Here is a 21,005-nt window from a genome sequence, read left to right on the forward strand (position 1 = left end):
TATCCTGTCTTGTTCCAGAGTTAGTAATTATAGTGTTAAAAGCCCTGATGTTGCCAAAAGAATTGGCTAATTTGTCTACAAGCGAGCTGCCATAATTGGAGCTAGCCCATTTCTCAGTATTTGAATCCACCTTATGAAAAAGAAGACTTGGAATTAGCACAAGAAATCAAAGTTTTCGAGAACCCAGAAAGATGGGATTTGTTACCCCTGATGTGCCAAGAATCATCATGACCTCCCTGTTTAAAGACATAATTTCTCAGACAAAATGAGAAATTATGGTTAAACGTCAGAGGCTTCCAGGTATGGCTGCTTCTGTCATGAAGGGAAGAGCAAAGGGACTATGTAAGTGGGCAAAATCCCATTCATACTTTGGCTTAAGCCAAGATATGACAGCCAAACCATTGCTTACGCAAGGTAGACAAACTATTTTTAACTCATCTGGGGTGGGGGGGTTAGGTCTAAAACCCTTTCAGCATATGGGTAAAATCCAACCAAAGTCCTACTTAGAGTAGCTCAATGAAATGAATGGGAAATAAGTTAGTCATGACTAACTAAGGTCCAATTTATTTCAATGCATTTACTCTAAGTAGAACTTAGGTTTGATTTTACCCTGTCACCACAATGTTATGATGCAGTACTGAACAAACTACACTGAGTTTGTTCAGCACCTGCATCATCTCAATATACACACTTTTCTGTTTTAAGTGGGGGTTCCTATCCACATATCTTCCCCAAGCCCCACTACTGGGTGGGAGCCCACATCTCTGCAGTCTAGATAAGAAAACTCAGTGGACCCGATTAGGTCCACAGCATAAGGTTTCCTATCCATGCCTTATACAAATTTATGGTGTGACCACACCTGGAATTCTGTGTACCATTCTAGTCACCACACCTCAAATAGATACTGTGGGAGGTCATAAAAGAGTATACATCTTTACATGCTGCATAATTAAACTATGGAATTTGCTACCACAAGCTATAAAGATGGCCACCAACTTGGACAATTTTAAAAGGGGATTACACAATTCATAGATGGTAAGGCTATCAATGGTTACTTGTCATGATGGCTATATATTACCTCCAGTATTGGAGACAATATACCTTTGTATATCAATTTACGAGGAACTTGAGTGGGAAGGTGCTACTGCACTATGTCTTACTTGTGGGCTGTCCCTTAGGTATCTGGTTGTCTACTCTGCAACAAAATGTCGGACTAGATAGGCCTTTGGTCACACCCAACATGGCTCTTGTTACATTCTCAATCAATTTTATTTCCATGAAAGTAGATGATGGAAAAAGGAAAATGCAACCCACCCGTCAAAGGAATGACTAGAAGTGCATGATACCCTGTCTTAAGCTATAAAGACCAACCTCACTGCTGCAGCCACAATTTTCATATCCATTCATCAACTCTAATTATCCAGTCACCCTCAGGTCTTCGATACCATCAACACATGATGCAAGTCAAGTCCAAGACAATAAAAATAACATGATAAGCTGTGCCTATGATTTTATTACTGAACTTCGAAAAATGCTCCAACCTAAGACAAAACGGTGGTAGGGCATAGGATTTCCTTATTCAATCGCATTTCCATATGAAGTGAAGAATTAGAACATAATGTTATGAGGAGTGCAATTTATGATTTCTAGGTGTAACCTTTCATTGTCCGGTAGTCAACTGCACCCTAACTGCAATGGGGTGTGTGGGTGTGGGGGATTAAAATACTATTCTGTCAGTTTTCTACACCTCTGTGTTCTAGTAGACTTTAACCATGGTGGGGGGGAGTATTCCCATGTGTGTATCGGTGGCTCCCTCAATTTAGTGAAAAAGTAATGTTTTACTTTTACAACTTGGGGGCTAATTCTAACCCTACTAGGGTGACTGGGGCAACTGAAAAACTATGCACATAAGGTGTTAGGAGTCAAAGTGACTTCACAAAATGCTTGCCGAGATTTAGCTCAGAACGTCTTCTGTCCATTTTATGTGGGAAAGAAACATAAAAGGCGGGAAACAACTTTATTTTCAGAATAGGCAAATTATTCACTTTTCTAAAATACACCAAATTGTATCAGGGGTCAATAGTACCCAACAGTATATAAAATCTCCTTACAAACTTGGTTTTTAAAACATGTTTTCCCAGTTAGAACCTTGCTTATGACCTAGGAAAAAACAGGTAGCTCCACTACTGCTATAATTTTATTTTAAAAACTTACTAATCCAGGTTTTTGAGTAATTCTGATACTCTCACAGTGCTTCCTGCCTTATATAATATTACAGTTGATTAATAATTAGCTCCATTCAGTGGAAGGGGCCCAATAAGGCAGTATATGCCAGCCGAAACCAAATTATTTAACTGATATAAAATTCCAGCTCTGTTGCAATTCCAAAACGTAACAGGTAAGATCCAACAATCTTCATGTGCTAACTGAACAGATACAATTGGCAGGATGGATTCTCCTCCCCTTGCACCCCAAAATTTGGACCCACCAGAGCAAATTGGGGGGGGAGGGGTGGCAGCATAGGAGTAGGAGAAAAAGGAGAAGTCCTATTGTGCAAGTCGACATCCACTTGCACAACACTGAATTTCACCTCAAATGTTTTGAATGGTGACTTATATAAGGCTTTTCTAGCAGCAAAAAAATCTAGACCAGATACTGGTTGATAAACTAACGTGACATTTATTACATTCCAGAAGAACTGTAACAACGGATAAAATTTTCACCAATGTGCCACTAGCCATGGAATTAGCTAAGAAAAGGCTTACTCTGGTTGGCACAACGAAAGTAACAAGCCATAAATTTCCCCAGCTTTCCTTGCCCACAAATTCAGACCTGTAAACAGCAGCATTTGATGGGGGTGGGAAGTGGGGTGTTCATAAAGATTTGACACTTGTTAGTCATGTACTAAAGAAATGACAGTGATTCCCCTTGCTCCAATGCACACAAAAATAGCAATCTGAGATAATTCAATATTATAATAAGACCAAAGGTGGGTGTAGACACCTGTGAACAGATGGTACCTTTTCAAATGCATTTACTATTTATGCATTAACAACATTGGCTTTTGCCCCATAAGGTTCTCCAAGTGGCTTACAGAAAATATAAAAACCAACAGTAGCCAGTGGTGGTCCTGGTTTTTTGCTTTTGTTTTTCAAACATAACAATTAAATGCTTGTATTGCTTAGAGACACCCCGTGGTGTTCCAAAAGATGTCTCTTCCTAGTAGACCCGAATCTAAAGTTGATCAAACACTTGCTTGAGACTAGAGACATGGCCATATTGTCTGGAATGTCAAGAGAGGCAGCTTCCGAACTAATGACACAAGAGAAGGGGCAGATGTCATCTCTGTGGTTGACACAATGACAGCATAGATGTTCTTTGGGTAGGACAGAAAACCCGATGTTTTCTGTCCTATTCATGCAGTTGCAAAATGTGGTGATTGCACACAGAGCATAGATTACTCACACGGTGTGTACATTATCACTAGAAGCTCTGTAGGATTAATTGTTGTTGCTACTGATAATTCACAACCTATGATTACTGCACTGTTACAGTTACACAAATGTCAAAATTATGCTATATGTGTGTTTATAACACCTAACGCTAACACATGGTATTGGTTATTGAAGTCTGGGTTGTTGTGTTGTGCAAACTAACCATGCTAACAACCATGGTTTGCTAACCACAAACAACCTAGAAAGAGACCCATGGTTTGTTGTTGGATTGTGAACTCTGGCTTGTTTAAACTATGGGCTGTAATGTGTGAACCCAGAACTGTGGGCTGTTCATGGCTTGTCTCACTAAGCTACGGAGGCAGCAAGCAAAAGTGGTAAAAAAAACAACCAGCCAATCTACATGGCAGTACAACAGCACTGAGAAGGCATTTGGGATACAGAGAAGGTGCAGGCACAGGAGGAGGGAAACAAACAACCTAGGGATTGAGAAAATAAAACATGATTTATTGCTCCAATCATCTGCCAGATAAACACTGGATAAGGCAACAAGATGGGTTAATTATGAATTAGCATTATGTGCAAACTAGGCCAATGTTATTTTAGGTTTTAAAAACTATGGGGTCAGTTAGACCCCCATATACTGTTCATGTAGGGTTTTACACTTGACACTGTGACTTATGCACAACTACACGTAACTTTCTAACAACTGAGGATTAATACATCTAAATAGATATAGACCATAATCCATCCATGCCCTCGCCTTCGCCTGAGTGCAGCTATCAAAGAAGGGAGTCAGCAGTTGAGGAATCCTGTGGGCATAACAGCATGCTAGAGAGTGGGAAGAAGTAAGTGAAGAGGGACTGACCATTCACTACGCTGCATTATATATTTAAAATCCATACCACCACAGGAGCCTGAAATGGGTAACAGTAAATTCAAAATGCAATAAAATGCAAATATAACATTTCTATTAATAATCTCAATTATGGTGCCCTGCCTGACCATCCTCAGCCTCTACAGCCTGAAAGTTCAAGAGGGACATAGTACCTAACAAACCTTATTGTTGATCTGATCTCAACTAGTTTTGAAAACAAATCCATAACGAATATTAGTCCTTTTTACTAGCCTACTTGTCCACATTGGTTTATTGCTTGTGACATATCTGCAGCTAGAAAGAACCAACTCTTTACCCTTCTTGGTGTCCTAAAGGAAGCCACAGCAGATGCCACCACATCCCGGGCACCATTTACCTTGGCGCAACTTGTCATGTCATCCAAACCAAGGTAGCATGGCTTGTTGGAGGGCAAAGAACTGTAACAACTGATAAAATTTTCACCAATGTGCACAAATAACCCCCAAACAACCCATGGGTATTTTGAGGGATGTTTCTCCCTCCAACAAGTCATACTTCCCGGGTTCGGATGACACAGTAAATGGTGCCCAGCACGAACCAATGGCTTATTCAAGCCATGTTAATTGTGCATCCCGGGACACTGAATCAATGCTGGGCTGAAGAAAACAAGAGTCTGTTAAATCAATTCAACCTCAAGATACTTTCTACTGCTACATGGTTCCATCTTTATTATGGAGCCAGACCACTAATTACTAAGAGCTAGTACCTATGTGCCAGACCACTAGTAACTATGAGGGTGGTTAAATTGTGCAGCAATATATACTTCTGGCAACTGGACTACATCGGGGAGATGCGAGACTAAAGACACTGGCCTCACCAATTTATAGTATAAAACCTGAGAACAGTGGTGATAGAAATGCTAAATATTTAGAAATATATAATCCAGGCAAGTTTCCCAAAAGACCTCATTGACTGAATATAGTATATGACAGATATGGGCATGAGGGATTGATTAAATCTGGCCAAAAAGGCTTCAGTATTTAGGGTTAAATTTTTCATTACATTCCCATGGAGAAACTAGCCTTTATATACTTCTATGGTTTTAGAAAAGCAGGTTAAGTTTCTGTCTCTTGGAGTCTTTAGGCATTTTGAAGCATCGTAGCACAGTTCATGATGATAAATTTCTATATGCCTATTTCAGGAAAAGTAATATTATCACAGGACAACACATATATACAATCAAGGCCTTAGCTAGACCTAAGGTTTATCCCGGGATCGTCCCTGCCTGCTCCCGGGATATCCTGTGTGTCATTTACATGAACAGGGATGACCCCGGAACAATCCCGGGATAAAACTTAGGTCTAGCTAAGGCCCAAGTAACACCTGTGTAATCGAATGTCTTCACTGTTGCTTCTTTATTTAAATTATTTTTATGCTGCCCTTCACCACTCCAGACCTACCCACTGCCAAGGCCAGCATCAAAGGTAGGCATAGTTGGGCATCTGTCAAAAGCCCACACACCAGGTGGGGTCTATGGACAAGACTGTGGCGTTACCCCACAATTTAGTATCTTGCATAAGTCTAGATTAGTATGTCTAGTAAGTATGGAATATTAGAACTGAGTGGGTGTGTTTTATGGTGTAATAGGTGGGAGAGGAAAGGAGTATATAAGGAGAACATTGGGAGTTTGTGAGGTATGTGAGTTTAAGGAGTGAGTGAGAGAGAATTGTTTATTGAGGTGTTTGGATTCTAGGGATTTAGGATTGGTGTGAAGATAGTGAGGTGGTTGGTGTGTGGAGAGTTTAGATTAGGCAGGATTGAAAGTATTATATTTTTGTTTAAAGCTTTTAAATAACAATAAACTTATTATGTGGTATTTTGTTAGCTACCGAATACCACATGTCAGCTTGGCATTATTTACCTGCCTTACAGTTATTAAACACCCAAACCAGAGTATTATTTATTTATTTATTTATTACATTTTTATACTGCCCAATAGCCGAAGCTCTCTGGGCGGTTCACAAAAATTAAAACCACAGTAAAACACCCAACAGGTTAAAACACAATTACGAAATACAGTATAAAAAGCGCAACCAGGATAAAACCACACAGCAAAATTGATATAAAATTAAAATACAGAGTTAAAACAGTAAAATTTAAATTTAAGTTAAATTTAAATGTTAAAATACTGAGAGAATAAAAAGGTCTTCAGCTGATGACGAAAGGAGTACATTGTAGGCGCCAGGCGGACCTCTCTGGGGAGCTCATTCCACAACCGGGGTGCCACAGCGGAGAAAGCCCTCCTCCTAGTAGCCACCTGCCTCACTTCCTTTGGCAGGGGCTCACGGAGAAGGGCCCCTGTAGATGATCTTAAGGTCCGGGCAGGTACATATGGGAGGAGGCGTTCCTTCAGATAACCTGGCCCCAAACCGTTTAGGGCTTTAAATGTCAATACTAGCACTTTGAATTGGGCCCGGACCTGGACTGGCAGCCAATGAAGTTGTAAAAGGACTGGCGTAATGTGATCTCGCCGGCCAGTCCCTGTTAATAACCTTGCTGCCCTGTTTTGCACCAGTTGAAGTTTCCGGACCGTTTTCAAAGGCAGCCCCACGTATAACGCATTGCAGTAATCCAAACGAGAGGTTATCAGAGCATGGATAACTGTAGCTAAGCTATCTCTGTCCAGATAAGGGCGCAGCTGGTATATCAGCCTGAGCTGATAAAAGGTGCTCTTTGCCACTGAGTTCACCTGTAGCTCAAGTGACAGTTCTGGATCCAAGAGCACCCCCAAACTACGGACCTGATCCTTTAGGGGGAGTGCAACCCCGTCCAGGACAGGGCAAGACTGGAAAAGTGTTTATTGCTCATATTCCAGTTATATTTCCTCAATATTTAACTTGTCAAGTGAAGCACTCATCTGTTTTGAACCTAGGACTGAAGCGAGAAAATTCTTAAACCTCAAAAGATTATGCTTCCCTGGGTTTTGGTACTCTAAAAGACATATCTTAAATAAGCTTTGTAAGAACTTACTTAATTGCCAGTCTGAACAATGGCACTCCACTGAACATACGTCAGAGCTGGGTTCTCCTTCTGCCACCATGAGATTAGCCTATGGGTTGTGGCAGAATAGAAGTTTCAATTATAATAAAGTACCATAAACACTCTTTGGAGCAGGCAATATTTACTGTCTTAGGCCCTGAGACAGAAAGATAGAAAAAGAGCTTCCATTGGTGCATATGCAATTTTTCAAGATATATATATCTGTTAGGGCAAGGTGAAAAAGAAAATAATTGCCAGCTATTATACATTAAGAAAGTTTAGCCATTTTAGGCAGATGTGGACAAATATTATTGCAGGTTTCCCCAGCCTTTCTGAACCAGTGGACACCTCTGGAAATTTTAGAAATTTTCTGGACCTAGGGTTGCCACAACAAAATGGCTTCCATGGAGTATATGATGCTGTGGTGGTCTTGATAGTCAGAAGAGGTGGTGGGGAGAAAAATAGCAAGGCTAGAGGCTGGGAAGGAGAAGAAATAATGAGGATACATGCAGGAAGTAGAGTCAAACAGCAAGATAAAGGGGTGAGTGGGAGAGTAAGAGCAAGACTAGGAAGGTAGAGAAAAAAGGCTAGGGAGGGGAAAGAGAGGGAAAGTGAAGAAAGGGGTTGGGTGGAGAGAAAAAACAAGACTAGAGGCTGAATGGACAGATAGAAAAAGAGCAAAGGGGAAAGGTCTATGTAGATGGAAGAAGCCTGGGTGGGGCCAAGAAGCAACTCTTTCCTTCTCTTCCTGCCGAATACATGATCAGTGGCAGATTTATGATCAGGACGAAGAACCTGGCACCCTAAATGTTTTCAAATTTTTTTATTAAAATAAAATTTTGACGGTGGAAGGAAGTGGAGAGTGTTATGAGCACCATTGGAAATCTCCACGGGTGTTGCTTTGGGGACCCCTGGATTATGGTATTTGAATCACATATAGACACAATATCCTAAGTAGCACAGCATCCTAGACTCCTACTATGGCTCAAGAAGTAGTCTGTACTTCATCCAAATCTAGTACAATAGTATTAGTGAATTCCAGTGTGTACTCTAACCTCACCCAGAGCAACAATGAGGCCTGACAAGATTGGGCAGTGCTCTGTATGAGCTGACCAAGCGCTCCAGAACATGCCCCATACATTTATAAAGCACAGGGTTTCTGTGGAAAATGCACAGGGATTCCTTACTAGACAAGTCCGTGTGGAAATACGTTAAAAGTTATAAAACCACTGTCTTAAGTGAATGGATTTGGGGGGGGGGGGGGGAGAGAGATGAAAAGGAGATGCAATGTTGCAATGGGTTAATTTCTGAAAAATTCCCTGCCACCACTGCTTCTAAACAACTACAACTGCAGGTAATTTGGGTATCCTGCTGGCCAAAACATTCACCATGTCATTTTCTAGTATAATAGGAAGTTCTGTAACAACAGAAGCTAGGGTTTATTTATTTTAACTATAACAACTTTTAAATGGTATTATGACCTTCTCTTTTAAGTTCATGAAAAACAAAATTGATTTTATGATTAATCTGCATCTGAAAGGCAACTGCAATTTAATACACTTTTTTTCTGGTGAACTTTAAAAAATCATAAAACTATCAAACATGCGTCTATGGCACATTAAAAATCACAGTATACATATTTTTTAAGCTTTAAAATGTCTAAGAAGGCAAAATTATTCCAAGAGTGTTAAAAATCTTCTCAATTATAAGCTAATCAAATAAATTAACCAGTACAGTATATTATGCAAAGCGTTTTAAATAGTGGTATACATTTAAAGAAGTTAAAATGTGTGCAATTTGTCTTTTCTTGGGGCTTTATAAATGCACAGGCTTTTTTCTTTCTTTCTTTTTACAATTGCTCTGGCACCTCTACAAGTTATTCTGTTCAAGCATGTGCCCCTAAGCCTTTACTTTAAGGTATCACAGATACGCCAGATATATTAAAACATTTGTAGTGGCTGTGGCCTCTTCACTCTCCAACCTCATTACTTAGCAAGATACTTAGCAACAAACCTAAACTATTATCCCTAGCAAGACTAGGGAAAAGAGAAGTAATTAAGCAAGAAAGCCTTAATTCTTTGAGATTATTGTGCTGGTTTTAGCAACTTTAACTTCAGCCGCATTTATCCAAATAACAGAAAGCAATGTTAGCCTTAAAAACATTCATTCAGGGTGAACTGCACATAGGTTATGTACAACTGTTTGGCTAAATTGGATTACTATTTAAAAGTAGAGAGAGAGAGCATAAGTTTTGTGACAGTAGCACATCATTTTTCTAAAGGAGACTGACCTTCCCAACAGTATATGGTACAAAAGGGACATTGCATCCAGTTACTTGACTGGTAAATAATTTTTACAGTGAAACATTGGGCTCATCTACACCAAGCAGGATATTCCACTAGGAAAGTGGTATGAAAGCAGTGTATAAAAAGTAGGAGCCACACTAGTGCTTTATGGCGGTATTTAAGTGCACTGCAGGATCGACACTACTGCTTTATAGTCGTACTGAAGTGCACTGACAGCTGTTGGGGCCCATGACACATCTACACCAAGCAGGATATAACACTATGAAAGTGGTATATGGGCCCCAACAGTTGTCAGTGCATTGCAATACTGCTATAAAGCAGTAGCGTGGCTTTTGCCTTTTATATACTGCTTTCATACCGCTTTCATAGTGGAATATCCTGCTTGGTGTAGATGAGCCCATACATAAAATTGTATCACTTATATATTTTTGACAAAAATTATGCTTCTCTTCTTCCTCACCAACTTTTGCCAACTTCACCTCCAAAGACCAACTGCACTGTATCATAGTTAAAACAAATAATAATTCACAACACTAAAGTTGGCAGAATTTATTTCCAAAGTTTAACAGAGAATCATACAATACTGCAATCCTAAAAGGCTTTCCCTTGGGAATGAAGTTGATTGAATCCAGTGGAACTTACATTCATGTAGATGTGCTTAAGAATGAATATTGTAATTTTACACTCCTATAGTTTCAGTTGAGAACAATGACAACTGTACACGAGTAAAAGTAGGAAGATCCCAAATGACAGGTACAAATAACAAGAAAACCCTCAAACTAAACAATAAAATAAAAATAAATGAATGTTAGTTTTAACCAATGTCAACTGAAAGGTTTTCACATCACTGACCATAAATTGTTAAAATACTTTTAAAAGAGTTGACACACCGTAAAATAAAAGATACGTAATCATTTTGGATCCATTTCTCCAGTGCTTCACATATGCATGGGGCATTTTAAAAAGTGGGACTGTTTTTTGTATAATGGCTGGAAATATAAATCCTCACTGAAACTAAAATGTATAATCATAAGAAAAGTCCTCTATTCACCACTAAATTCGCAACTAAGGTTAGAATACTGTCAACACAGAACACAACTCAGTTAATTCATAGAAGTACTTGGATTTAAGCCTAAATTTAACTGGACTGAATCAGGGTGACAAGCAGAAAAATACATAGGGAAAGATGAAACTACTTACTGAACACACAATCAATCATAAGCTATATAACTGAGTTCCATCAATTGACACTGATAAAAACACTATCAGATACATTAAGAATGAAAAAATCAAGACAGCAATCTTACGCACATTTACTTGAAACTACGTCCTACTGAACTCCAAATAAAAGTGCTTAGGACTGGCTACATGAGCAAAATTTCTGATTGATGCTAAACTTCTGGCTAAATTCCTTCAAATCAAATCATGAAATACTTTCTATGTATATAAAATACTTAACAGAAGACTAAAAGCTTCTTTGTTACAGGATCTCAAGAAATATCTGCAAATTTATCATGCAGCAGATATTGGCTTTTTGCAGACAACTCTTGTCACGTAAGCATGTATTTATGCAACTTAAATCCTATCATCAATTTATGTTTTGTCAGCCCACATTATGTTACTGCTTCAAAGCTAGAGATTAGACTGGGGGAGGGGGTCATTGTACATGCACAGGACTTGCTTTGCAAAGGCTTGTATGGAAATATTTGTAAAACCATGAATGGAATGTAAAGCAGATGGCAAAAGTATTGGTTTTAAATAACCAATGATTAACAAACTTAATTTGATACCATTTGTACCACCCCTGTGGCTTCAAACTGACAGCTGAGTGTTTGATAGTTTGGATTTTTTAAAATTTATTATAGCGTTAGTTCCTGTTAGTTCTTACTATTTCTGTCATATTAAGTGCAACCATTATTTTCACTGCATCCTCATTTTCACACCGTAAGAAATATTTACATAAAAATGAAGTATTTTGCCTGGCACTAGATTGAAAACATTGCTGTGATAACTTTATAAATCAATAAAATAATTCCAGAGGAAAGAAAACCAAGCTGAAATGATGCAATATCTCCACTTCCATCATAGGTTACAAATTAAGCATGACACATATGCAACAAATATCAGACAGTGAGTCAGTAGAATTTGGAATGATATAGTCAAGTGCAAAAAAAAGAAAAAAAGAGCACACAATACAAGACAAATATTAAATAATCAGAAACTTTTGCAGACAGTTCAGAATATATACCACACTATTTAACCTCAGTAGGTATGTGCACATTCAAGCACATACCATTAAACATACAAAATAAAATCTACATATTAGCAATTTGCATAGAGAGCTTCAGCTATTGGGTGGAATAAAAATGCAATAAATAAACAAATACTTTGAATTCTCACCATTAAAACCAGACATAGTAGTGTTATTTTTTTGTCTAAACCTTATAATATACTATCAACTGTATTTAATTTTTGCCCTAAATATCAATATATTCAGTATGTGTAAGATTCAATAGAGTGGATAGTTTGCCCTGGAAAAAAATATGTGAAAAATAGAAAAGTGGGTTATGACCACAAATTTAAATTTGATCATAGATACCACATACTGGCAGGCAACCAAACCAGCAACTTTTTGTCTCTGATTTCTCCTAAATATATTGATTGTGTATTATATTGGTTGCTTCTCAAAATTACATTTACCTTTTAAAAAATCTTATCAAGTGTAAATAGAGGAAGTGTACACATTGGGCCTTAATGTCATTATTAATGATATCTGTATTATTTTTATAATAAAATGATGAATACAAAATATGTCTGAAACTGATCACTTGAATGGTTGAGAAAGTCTGCAATCATGATTCTTCAAAGAATCATGAAAATATATTTATTTCACTGCAAAAACCAGTAAGTGGAAAATGGTAAATAATTCCACTAGAATGCTAAATATCAGAAATTAAGGATGTAATCCAAAACCCATTTACCTGGGAGTAAGTCTCACTTAACTCTATGGGTCTTACTTCTGAGTAGATATGTACTGGATTGCACTGTAAACATTTTAATCAACTTTATAATTATGTTCATTGTTCAATTTGTGTTCTGAATCCAAATGGAATGCATCCAAAATGAAAAAAATACAACTCCTAGTATAGTAAAAATGCTATAAAAATAAAGAATGGCAATGATGGAACATGATTTTGTAATCATTCTTATTCTTTAAATGTTGCCCTTATAGCTATCATCTTTACTCATAAATCTAGGAACACACATAGCTTTAGAGTTACATCTCATTAAGTGTCTTCCAGGAAAAAGTGTCTGTTCCATAAATTACATAAATGTATAAATTTGAGTATACAATTTGGACAGAAAGGCATTTTAACTTTTAATTAAAGAAAATATACTGAACTATCCTAAACACAATGAAATAGTATGTAATCTTGGCTTCTCTTTGATTCCCCCACCCCCGCAAAAAAAAACTTTGGGAAGAAAGACCTATTTCTATGACCTCCTGATATGCTGTACTCCAAAAAAAACCATTAGTTCTCATTCCTAAAAGAAGAACTTGTGAACGTCACCAGCAATTCCTCGCTTTTACTTTAGTTGTCATGTAAGATCAGCAAAAGGTTAAGCAAGAAATCTGCATTTGCATGGGCCTGATCCAAAAGCTATGCCAACTGAAGAAGATGAAGATTGTATTATAGCAGAATTCATAAAATACAAGAGTTCTGAAACTAATTAGTAAATCTAATATTCCAAGAAATAACAAGTTTAGCCGCATAACACACTGGGGCTCATACTGGTCATCATTCAAGAAAGCTGACAGGCAGCCACAATTCACGACTTAATTAAATCAGAGTATTTGGATTTAAGAACTTAACTGGAGTACTCAGACTGGTGGTATCACTGGGAGTGCAATCCCCTAAGCACACTTACTAGGAAATAAGTCCTACTAAACTCAGTAGGACTTATTTCCAAATATGCCTACACAGGACTGGACTGTAAATTATCCTAAACCCAAGTGCTTTTGCATGCATGATCTGCAGACTGATCTATCCATTTGATTCTAGCCTGATTTTTCATTTCTGTTCCCTATTTATTTTGCTACTTATCACCTTTTAGCACTTATATTTTCTTTTAATCGTACCCAACCAACTCTGTGCCAGTATTATTTGGATGTTTAAATTGTACCTAGAGCATAGATTTGAACCATCGTCAATTGCTTAGTAAAGAAAAAGATGACATTATGGATAGGAAAACAAAATGAGCTTCAATAATTTACCATGTTGCACTGGTGACAGGAACATAATCTAGCGAAAACCCTGTTTCTACATATCTGAGTACAGAACTACTACATATGTTCATATGTGTGTAGAACTTAGCATCACACAATTTAGAGGTACATAAAAATGAGAAACAATTCTTAGTTGGGATTATAAAAATATTTGTATATGAGATGTACCTCCATTCACAAATGCATGTTAAAATGCAATTAATTTTTCTAAGCAGCGTTTGTTAATATTCACAAAATATCCTTACATCCCTTTAAAAATATAGCAGTACATCATTGCGCAGGCACTCCACATGAGGGCAAGCACTTTACTTAAATAAGACATTGTAAATCAGACACTTTGTTTATAAGTCACATGGCTACTCTTTTTTAAAAGGATGTCACTTTTTATACAGATAAGCTGTTATAAGTACTTCATAGCAATTGATGACTAATGAATCAAAACATTAAAGAGGACCCAAATTAGATTATTATTCACAACAAATTAATAGCTTTCTTGAAATACCATTTGATTAAACAGTATATTAGCCTTGACTAAATGGTTAGCATCAATTGCCTCACAACCACAGCTACAAAGAAAAGATGTTGTTCAAGTTGTCAACTTACTGTGACATATACATAACAATTGTATGTTTACTACTTTGAAAATTACATTTTATCTCTGCCATAAATATTCATTTTTCATTTAAAAAGCCACACATTGCAATCCAGTGATAAAGCAACCTAGTGATGACAGAGACAGCCAGTTTCCAAAATAAATGTAGACTGTCAGATAGAGGAGTGTTTGTGTCTGAAAACTGAAATGTATCAAAAAGGGGAAAGCATTCAATAAAAATGTAATCCTATATATTTATGTGGAATCCCTTTGATCCCAACTTGTTGAAAACACTTTTTTTACTTATACTTGTTTACTCAAGGATTTTTCAATAAACTTATTTGCTTAGTTTATAGACAGTGCAGTTTATCAGATTCAAACGTATCTGAATAAATATATTAATCCATTTTGGTTTAAAATCGAGCAAGCACTTAAAACTACTGAAAGATGTAGTGAGATGCCACTTTAAGGCTGAAACCTTAGTCACACTTACTAGTGAGGAAGCCTCCCACTGGGTCTGACTTCTGAGAAAGTATGCATAGGTTTGCACTACATGTTCCAAAATCATGCTACAGCTCCATGGAAGTTCAAAGGTTTTGTCTTCAGTCATACAAAGGATTCATTTTTAATCATTGTTGATATCAAATACTCGACAACATCACATTTTTTTAAAGCGCTCAACTTGCACACGAAGCAATATGTTGTTTACAATGTTTGATGCTTTTGCAGACATTATTTTTCCATATTTGGTTGATCCAGCTGAACATCCAAAACCCTCAGTGTAAAAACAAGAAAAAAAAACTGTACAGTGTTTCTTTCCTCCCTCTTTAAAAATAATCTTTTCTATTCCAACTTACTTCAGTGAGACTGAAAGAACACAGCCTTAACCAACAATTACAAAAGAAGGTGAACAAAAGGCAAAGATAAAGCAAAGCAAGCCCAAATTATTCATGGGTAGGAATTATACATCTTTAAACAGGGGAAAGCATAACCGGCAACGGTTTAACAAATATGATCTAAAGTTTCACACGAAGTCAAAAGATCTTCACCAGAGAACTAGACTGCTCTGTAGTAAACATTTCATTACTGTTATTTCTTTTGTTTTTACCTAATCAGGAATGCTTCCCTCCCCCCTCCATCCTAAAGCCAACAGAATCAATGCTAATGCCCTCCGACTTGAACTTTCACTTCTAAAACAGATTGTTATTTCAACAATAGGGATGTCCACTTTTGTCAGATTTCGTCCCTCTGCTCTCCCAGCCCTCACTTGTCCCAAATGGAAATTTTCACGAGATCCCTTTGTCTAACTTATTTTGACCCTCTGGAGGTAGAAAGGTGAGATGTACCAATGTCCTGCTATGCATCCCGAAGGTAAATTTTACTACACACTGCTTCGCAACGTCTGATTTTTGCCAACAGAACAACCCATTTAGACAAGTCTTCTTTACTCTCTTTTCCCCTCGGTTACCTACTCTCCAGTTGGCAGAAAGGGGGAGCTTGTTCACTACCTGATGCTGTATTGCATTTACTAGTGAGATCAAGGAAGCTATGAGGGTGGATTCTGGGTGGCTGCAGATGGCCCTGGGAACAATGTGGCATAAAATCTCAGGTGGCAAAGGAATAAGTGGTTCACACAAACGCAAAATTATCTTGTTTCAACAAGTTTTCATTGGACAAACTTTCAATGACTGAGACCAAGCAAGCCTCTGAGTTACACAGAGTTTTAGCCAGTAAAATAAAGGGATAGCAGAATTGTCTCCTTTGCTTACAACTCAAAGAACTAAGGCAAAAAGTGTCTTTGGCATTTCTCATACACCTATTGAAAATGGACCTTTGCCATTTCTTAACATTCATATACATCCATTAGTTAATGAAAGACCAGGACTATACTAACTGGATGAGTTAGGCAGAACTAAAAAGACAAGGCTCACTTACACTCTACTGTCCCAATGTGTATTTCCTTAAGAGGATCTTCCACTTCCTTTTTATCCAGAGGAGTTGGAGAAACATCAAGACAAAATATTTGTTCCTACTTTTTCCTGTTTAATTTCAACAAGTCTGGCAATCCTTTACACGCTTACCTGGGAATAAGTCCCATTAAAATGAATCAACTTACTTTTTAGAAGACACACATATGATTGCACTGAAACTGGGAAAGGGAATGTTCTGTGTGTGTGTGTGTGTGTGTGTTTCACTGTGTAAGGATAACTCAACTAGTCACTCAAGACAACTACACATTTTTGTTGTTTTTAATTCAGTATCTTTAAAAATGTTCTAATTTAAAACGAAATCTGAATGTAAAACTAAACAAAAGTATTAGTCTATACACTCTCTTAAAACTGAAACAGGATTAAAAATGTCTGCAACTTGCTAAAGTCAAGTATTATTAATATGACAAAGACTGTCATATTGGCATTGTCCAACTTCACTCTTGCAGCTCAAATGTATAGAGCAAAATTTCTGACCTTGTATGTATGATTTGTTTTGGTATTGTTTTTATTGTTGTAACCATGGGTTGGAACAATAAAGCTTTACTACTACTACTACTACTACTACTATGACAAAAAAGTGTGTTGCATTTACTATTATGCAAATTTTGAATATTAAATTGCCAGCCAAACAGCATGGACATATGTAAATTGCCAGCCAAACAGCATAGACATTTATCTTCTATCTTATGGAAAAGTCCCTCTGCCCAGTAATACCCAGTTTCTGGAAACTGTGAGCACTTAGTCTTCAAGTAAGTGGTCTTGCTTAGCATCCTTCATATGTAAAAAGAGCTATACAGAAAGACGTAGTTTTACACACGTTCCCCTCAGTTTTACACATGCTGTACTGCAAAAGTCATCTGGGCTGCAAGATTAGAGGTTTTGGATTATGCTCCTAGGTAGTGTAAAGCTTATATTCAATCATAAACCACTATGTTTTAATTTATATAGCAAACATCATATAAATTAGAATAATACAATGTTGATTTATTATCACCCATTTTCTTGGTGGTTTAGAGACATGAGTTTAAAAGTTTAAATCAGTCCTGGTATTCAAGAGCTCTCTTCTGTTCCCAAGAATAAGGGTTCTTTTTCTAACCATTCAGGGTGTCATCAGCTTAGTTTGTGTGAGGGGAAAAACCTGAGAATGTTTTAACATGATAATTAAGTGTCTCTAAGAAGAGAGATCTTTGCTGAGAGCATCCCACACCTACCTCCACGTGACACATATGTTATTCCACTTTAATAAATCCCACACCCTAATTGTGAGATGATTCTCCAAAACCACTCAAAATTAGAATCATCACTCTAAGGAAACATGCATCAAAGCAGTAAAGAAAACCCTACTCTTATGTCTAAGTTAGGTGTTCAGCACTACAATCCTAAGAGCATGTGTTGTGAAACTTTGATGTCAACAGGGCCTACTTTCAGGGCCTGGCAGCATCCTATTGGTGGTACAGAAGTAATGCATAATCACCATTCCAAGCAAATGTGTACAAGATGGGTAAGTAGTGAAATGTGTGTCCCGAAAAGAAACAAACATACTCAGCGATTGTTCCCTTCTCCCTGCTGACTAGGCTATATCCCCTTCTTGTCTAGAGGAAGGAATAAAACATATGGTTTTAAAACTAAAAACATTTGGATTTTTTTTTAAAGAAAGGCCTTTAGAATCAGAAGATTTGTGGTGTCTCTTGGATACGGTTGTGAAGTCCAGTCAAAGCTTCAAGGACTCAATTCTGAAGCCAGTTGTTTTTTTCAGTGCTACGAATCCCATGTGCTATTTTCCTGCATCATTTGAAACAGAAGTTTCTTTCCCAACACCTGCAGAATCGGCTGGAAAGATGCCCCTGTGCAGGTGCAAAGTGCCTTTCCTCCCCTGCTCCCCCACCGCCACCCCACAGCTAGCCCTCCACTTGTGCAACACTGTAAGAAGGAGGATTGGACTTCCATGCACCCTGAGCATCACAGAGTTTGCCAACTAGACACCAGGCCTGCGTGTTCATGGCTGCATTAAAGCGTCTCACTCTTCCTTCTCACCCTCCCCTTCCAAGGCTGCTTAAAGGAAGAGGTGGCAGGGACTTCAAAGGGACTTCTTCCTTAAACTGTGCAACCCTAAAATCCCTTCCAGGAAAGCAGAACTGCAATTCTGCGTACACTTACTTGGGAGTAAGCCCAGCTAAAACAAGTGGGACTCATTTCCGAGTGTCAACATAAAGAGGATCGATCTGTAAAGCCCCACTGAACTTTTTGAGTCAAAACACGCTTAGGGTCGAGCTGCACGTGTTCACAGTCAGCAGAAAAGGCAGGGTTCGCCCTAGAGGCACTCTGAGAAAGTGTGTGCGTATTAGGGATAAGCTCGGGGGTCTTTAGTAGCTGTGCAAAGCGTGTGAGAGGCGCACACATTTTCCTTCCCCCCCCCCATTTTTTTTTTCATTTTTCCCCCCTACCTTGCGTTGGTGCAGTCGTTGTAAAGGGTCTCGAAATCCTTCCTGGAGATGAGCTTGCAGCGGTTGACGCCAGGCTGGATGGCGCCCAAGCCCCTGAGGATCCGGACCTGCTCCACGTTGCACACGACGGGCGTGATCTCCAGGCGCTTGAGTTTGGTGTAGACCGTGTGCAAGCCGCCCACCAAGTGCTTGAGGAAGAGGTCGAACGCCTGCGGCAGGCAGATGAGCTCGCAGCCCTCCACCGTGAAGGAGGCCACCTTGGCTCCCCGCAGGTCCACCATCTTGCACTCGTTGTTCTGAGGCGTGTTCTCCACCGGCGAAGGGGTCGAGTACACCGGCTTGCCCGGCACGCTGCCTGAAGTGCCGGCGCTGGGGGTAGAGGAGCCGCCGCCGCCGCCGCCGCCTACGTTGGAGGCTCCGCCGCCGCCGCCGCTGCTGGAAGCGCTGCCGGTGCCCAAACTGGCGTTGCAATTGCTCTCCCCGCCTCCGTTGCTGGAGGTGGCTGTTGCCGCCGCCGCCGCTACCGCCGCCGCTACGACAGGCTCCGGGCGGAATAGGTTTGTCCCCGAAGAGGCTGCTACTGCCGAGGCCGCCGTGGAAGGCGCGCTGGCCGGGGGAGAGGCAGCGGAGGAGGTGCTGGTGCTGGTGGTGGTGGTGCAGGCGGCTGAAGTGGAGATGGGCGGCTGAGGGGGCACCAGCTGGGTCGGAGGGATTAAAGGAGCCGGGACAGCCATGGTCACATTAGACGCGGCGGCAGCAGCAGTCCGCCTCCCCCCACCCCTACCTCCACCCACCCACCCCTTCAGGAGAAGGGGGGAAAAACCGGGAGAAATAAAGCGGCGCGGGGAGGTTGGAGTTACTCTGCCTTTGGGAAAGGGAAGAGGTACAGAGGGAGGAAAGTTGGCCCCCTCGCGCGTCCCGGAGAAAGCGTGGAGAGGTTTTAAAGAAGCCAAGTTGGGCGAGGGGTGGGGAGCGCGCGAAGTGGGAGTGCGCGCGAGGGAGGCGGGTGGGGTGGGGTAAGGAGGGAGAGAGGGAGAAAGTGGAGCAGCGCCGAAGTGTCCCGGCAGCAACTGAAGAGAAGCGAGAAGTCTGCTTTTGGAAAGTGGTGCTGAAGAGGGCTCGGAGACGCGGAGAAAACGCGCGAGAGAAGGGGAGGGGTGCTTGGTTTGTGGTATCTCCTCTCTCTCTCTCTCTTTCCTCCCCTCCTCTAGCACCTACTTAAAAGAGGAAGGAGGCGGGCTGCGGTGTACGGCAGGAGTTCCCCCCCTCCTCCTCCTGCCAGGGCATTGAGCAAAAAGGTTGGCCAAGAGGGCGCGGAGTGGGGAGGGGAGACGGGGAAAAAGAAAGAAAAGAAGCGAAGCTGGAAGAAGGCGCTGGCGGCGAGGACTGCTTTGGTGCTGGCGGCTGCGCTGCTGCTGCTGCTGCTACCACCGCGGCTCCAGCCTCTCTCGCTCTCTGGACGTGGACGAGTTGTTGTTGTCACACGGTACAGAGAAAGGGGCGGAGCTCCGGCAACTTGAAATACCCTTTGAAGCAGCCCAAGCCTCCCTCGCTGGTATTAACCTAAATTATCCAACCAGGAACCTAGAGCAAAAGAGAGAGAGAGAGACGGAGAGGGGGGGAGAGAAAGGGAGACACACGGGGAGACATCTCTCCCTCCCCCCCTTGAAACCGTTAGATTACATGTTTCACGTTTCATCCCATCAGAGAAGAGCTCTGTAATTTTCCAATTCCCTTTTTTTTCTATTCCCCCCCCCGCCGCCCCAATCGGGGGAGGGGGGGCAGAGCAGCAGGCGCTTATCAACATGTTGATAGAGAAACCAGAACATGTTTTAAATTGATTCGGGAAAGGAATCAGATAGCGGACCTGAAACCACAAATTGCCCCCTCCCCCCCCAAAAAAAGAGCCACCCAAAAGCGGAGGGAAGGAGGGTTTTCTGTTTCCCACGCCTCCTTTTTCTAATTTTTTTTATTTACCTACTATTTTCAAAGAAACATTATTTCCAAACTAAAGTGGACGGGCAGGAGGTGAGAGCA

General features: G+C 40.0%; 1 protein-coding gene across 2 annotated transcripts in view; it reads right to left on the reverse strand.

Moving 5' to 3' along the window:
* DACH1 (dachshund family transcription factor 1) overlaps positions 1-19,702 on the reverse strand; it is a 408,166-nt gene extending 388,464 nt beyond the window's left edge. For both annotated transcript variants that reach the window (XM_063125997.1, XM_063125996.1), the window contains exon 1: positions 18,969-19,702. In XM_063125997.1, the coding sequence (XP_062982067.1) occupies positions 18,969-19,702 (734 nt within the window). The remainder of the gene's footprint in view (positions 1-18,968) is intronic.
* Positions 19,703-21,005: the final 1,303 nt, after the last annotated feature.

This window comes from Elgaria multicarinata, chromosome 5, assembly GCF_023053635.1.
Source record: "Elgaria multicarinata webbii isolate HBS135686 ecotype San Diego chromosome 5, rElgMul1.1.pri, whole genome shotgun sequence".
Lineage (NCBI taxonomy): Eukaryota > Metazoa > Chordata > Lepidosauria > Squamata > Anguidae > Elgaria > Elgaria multicarinata.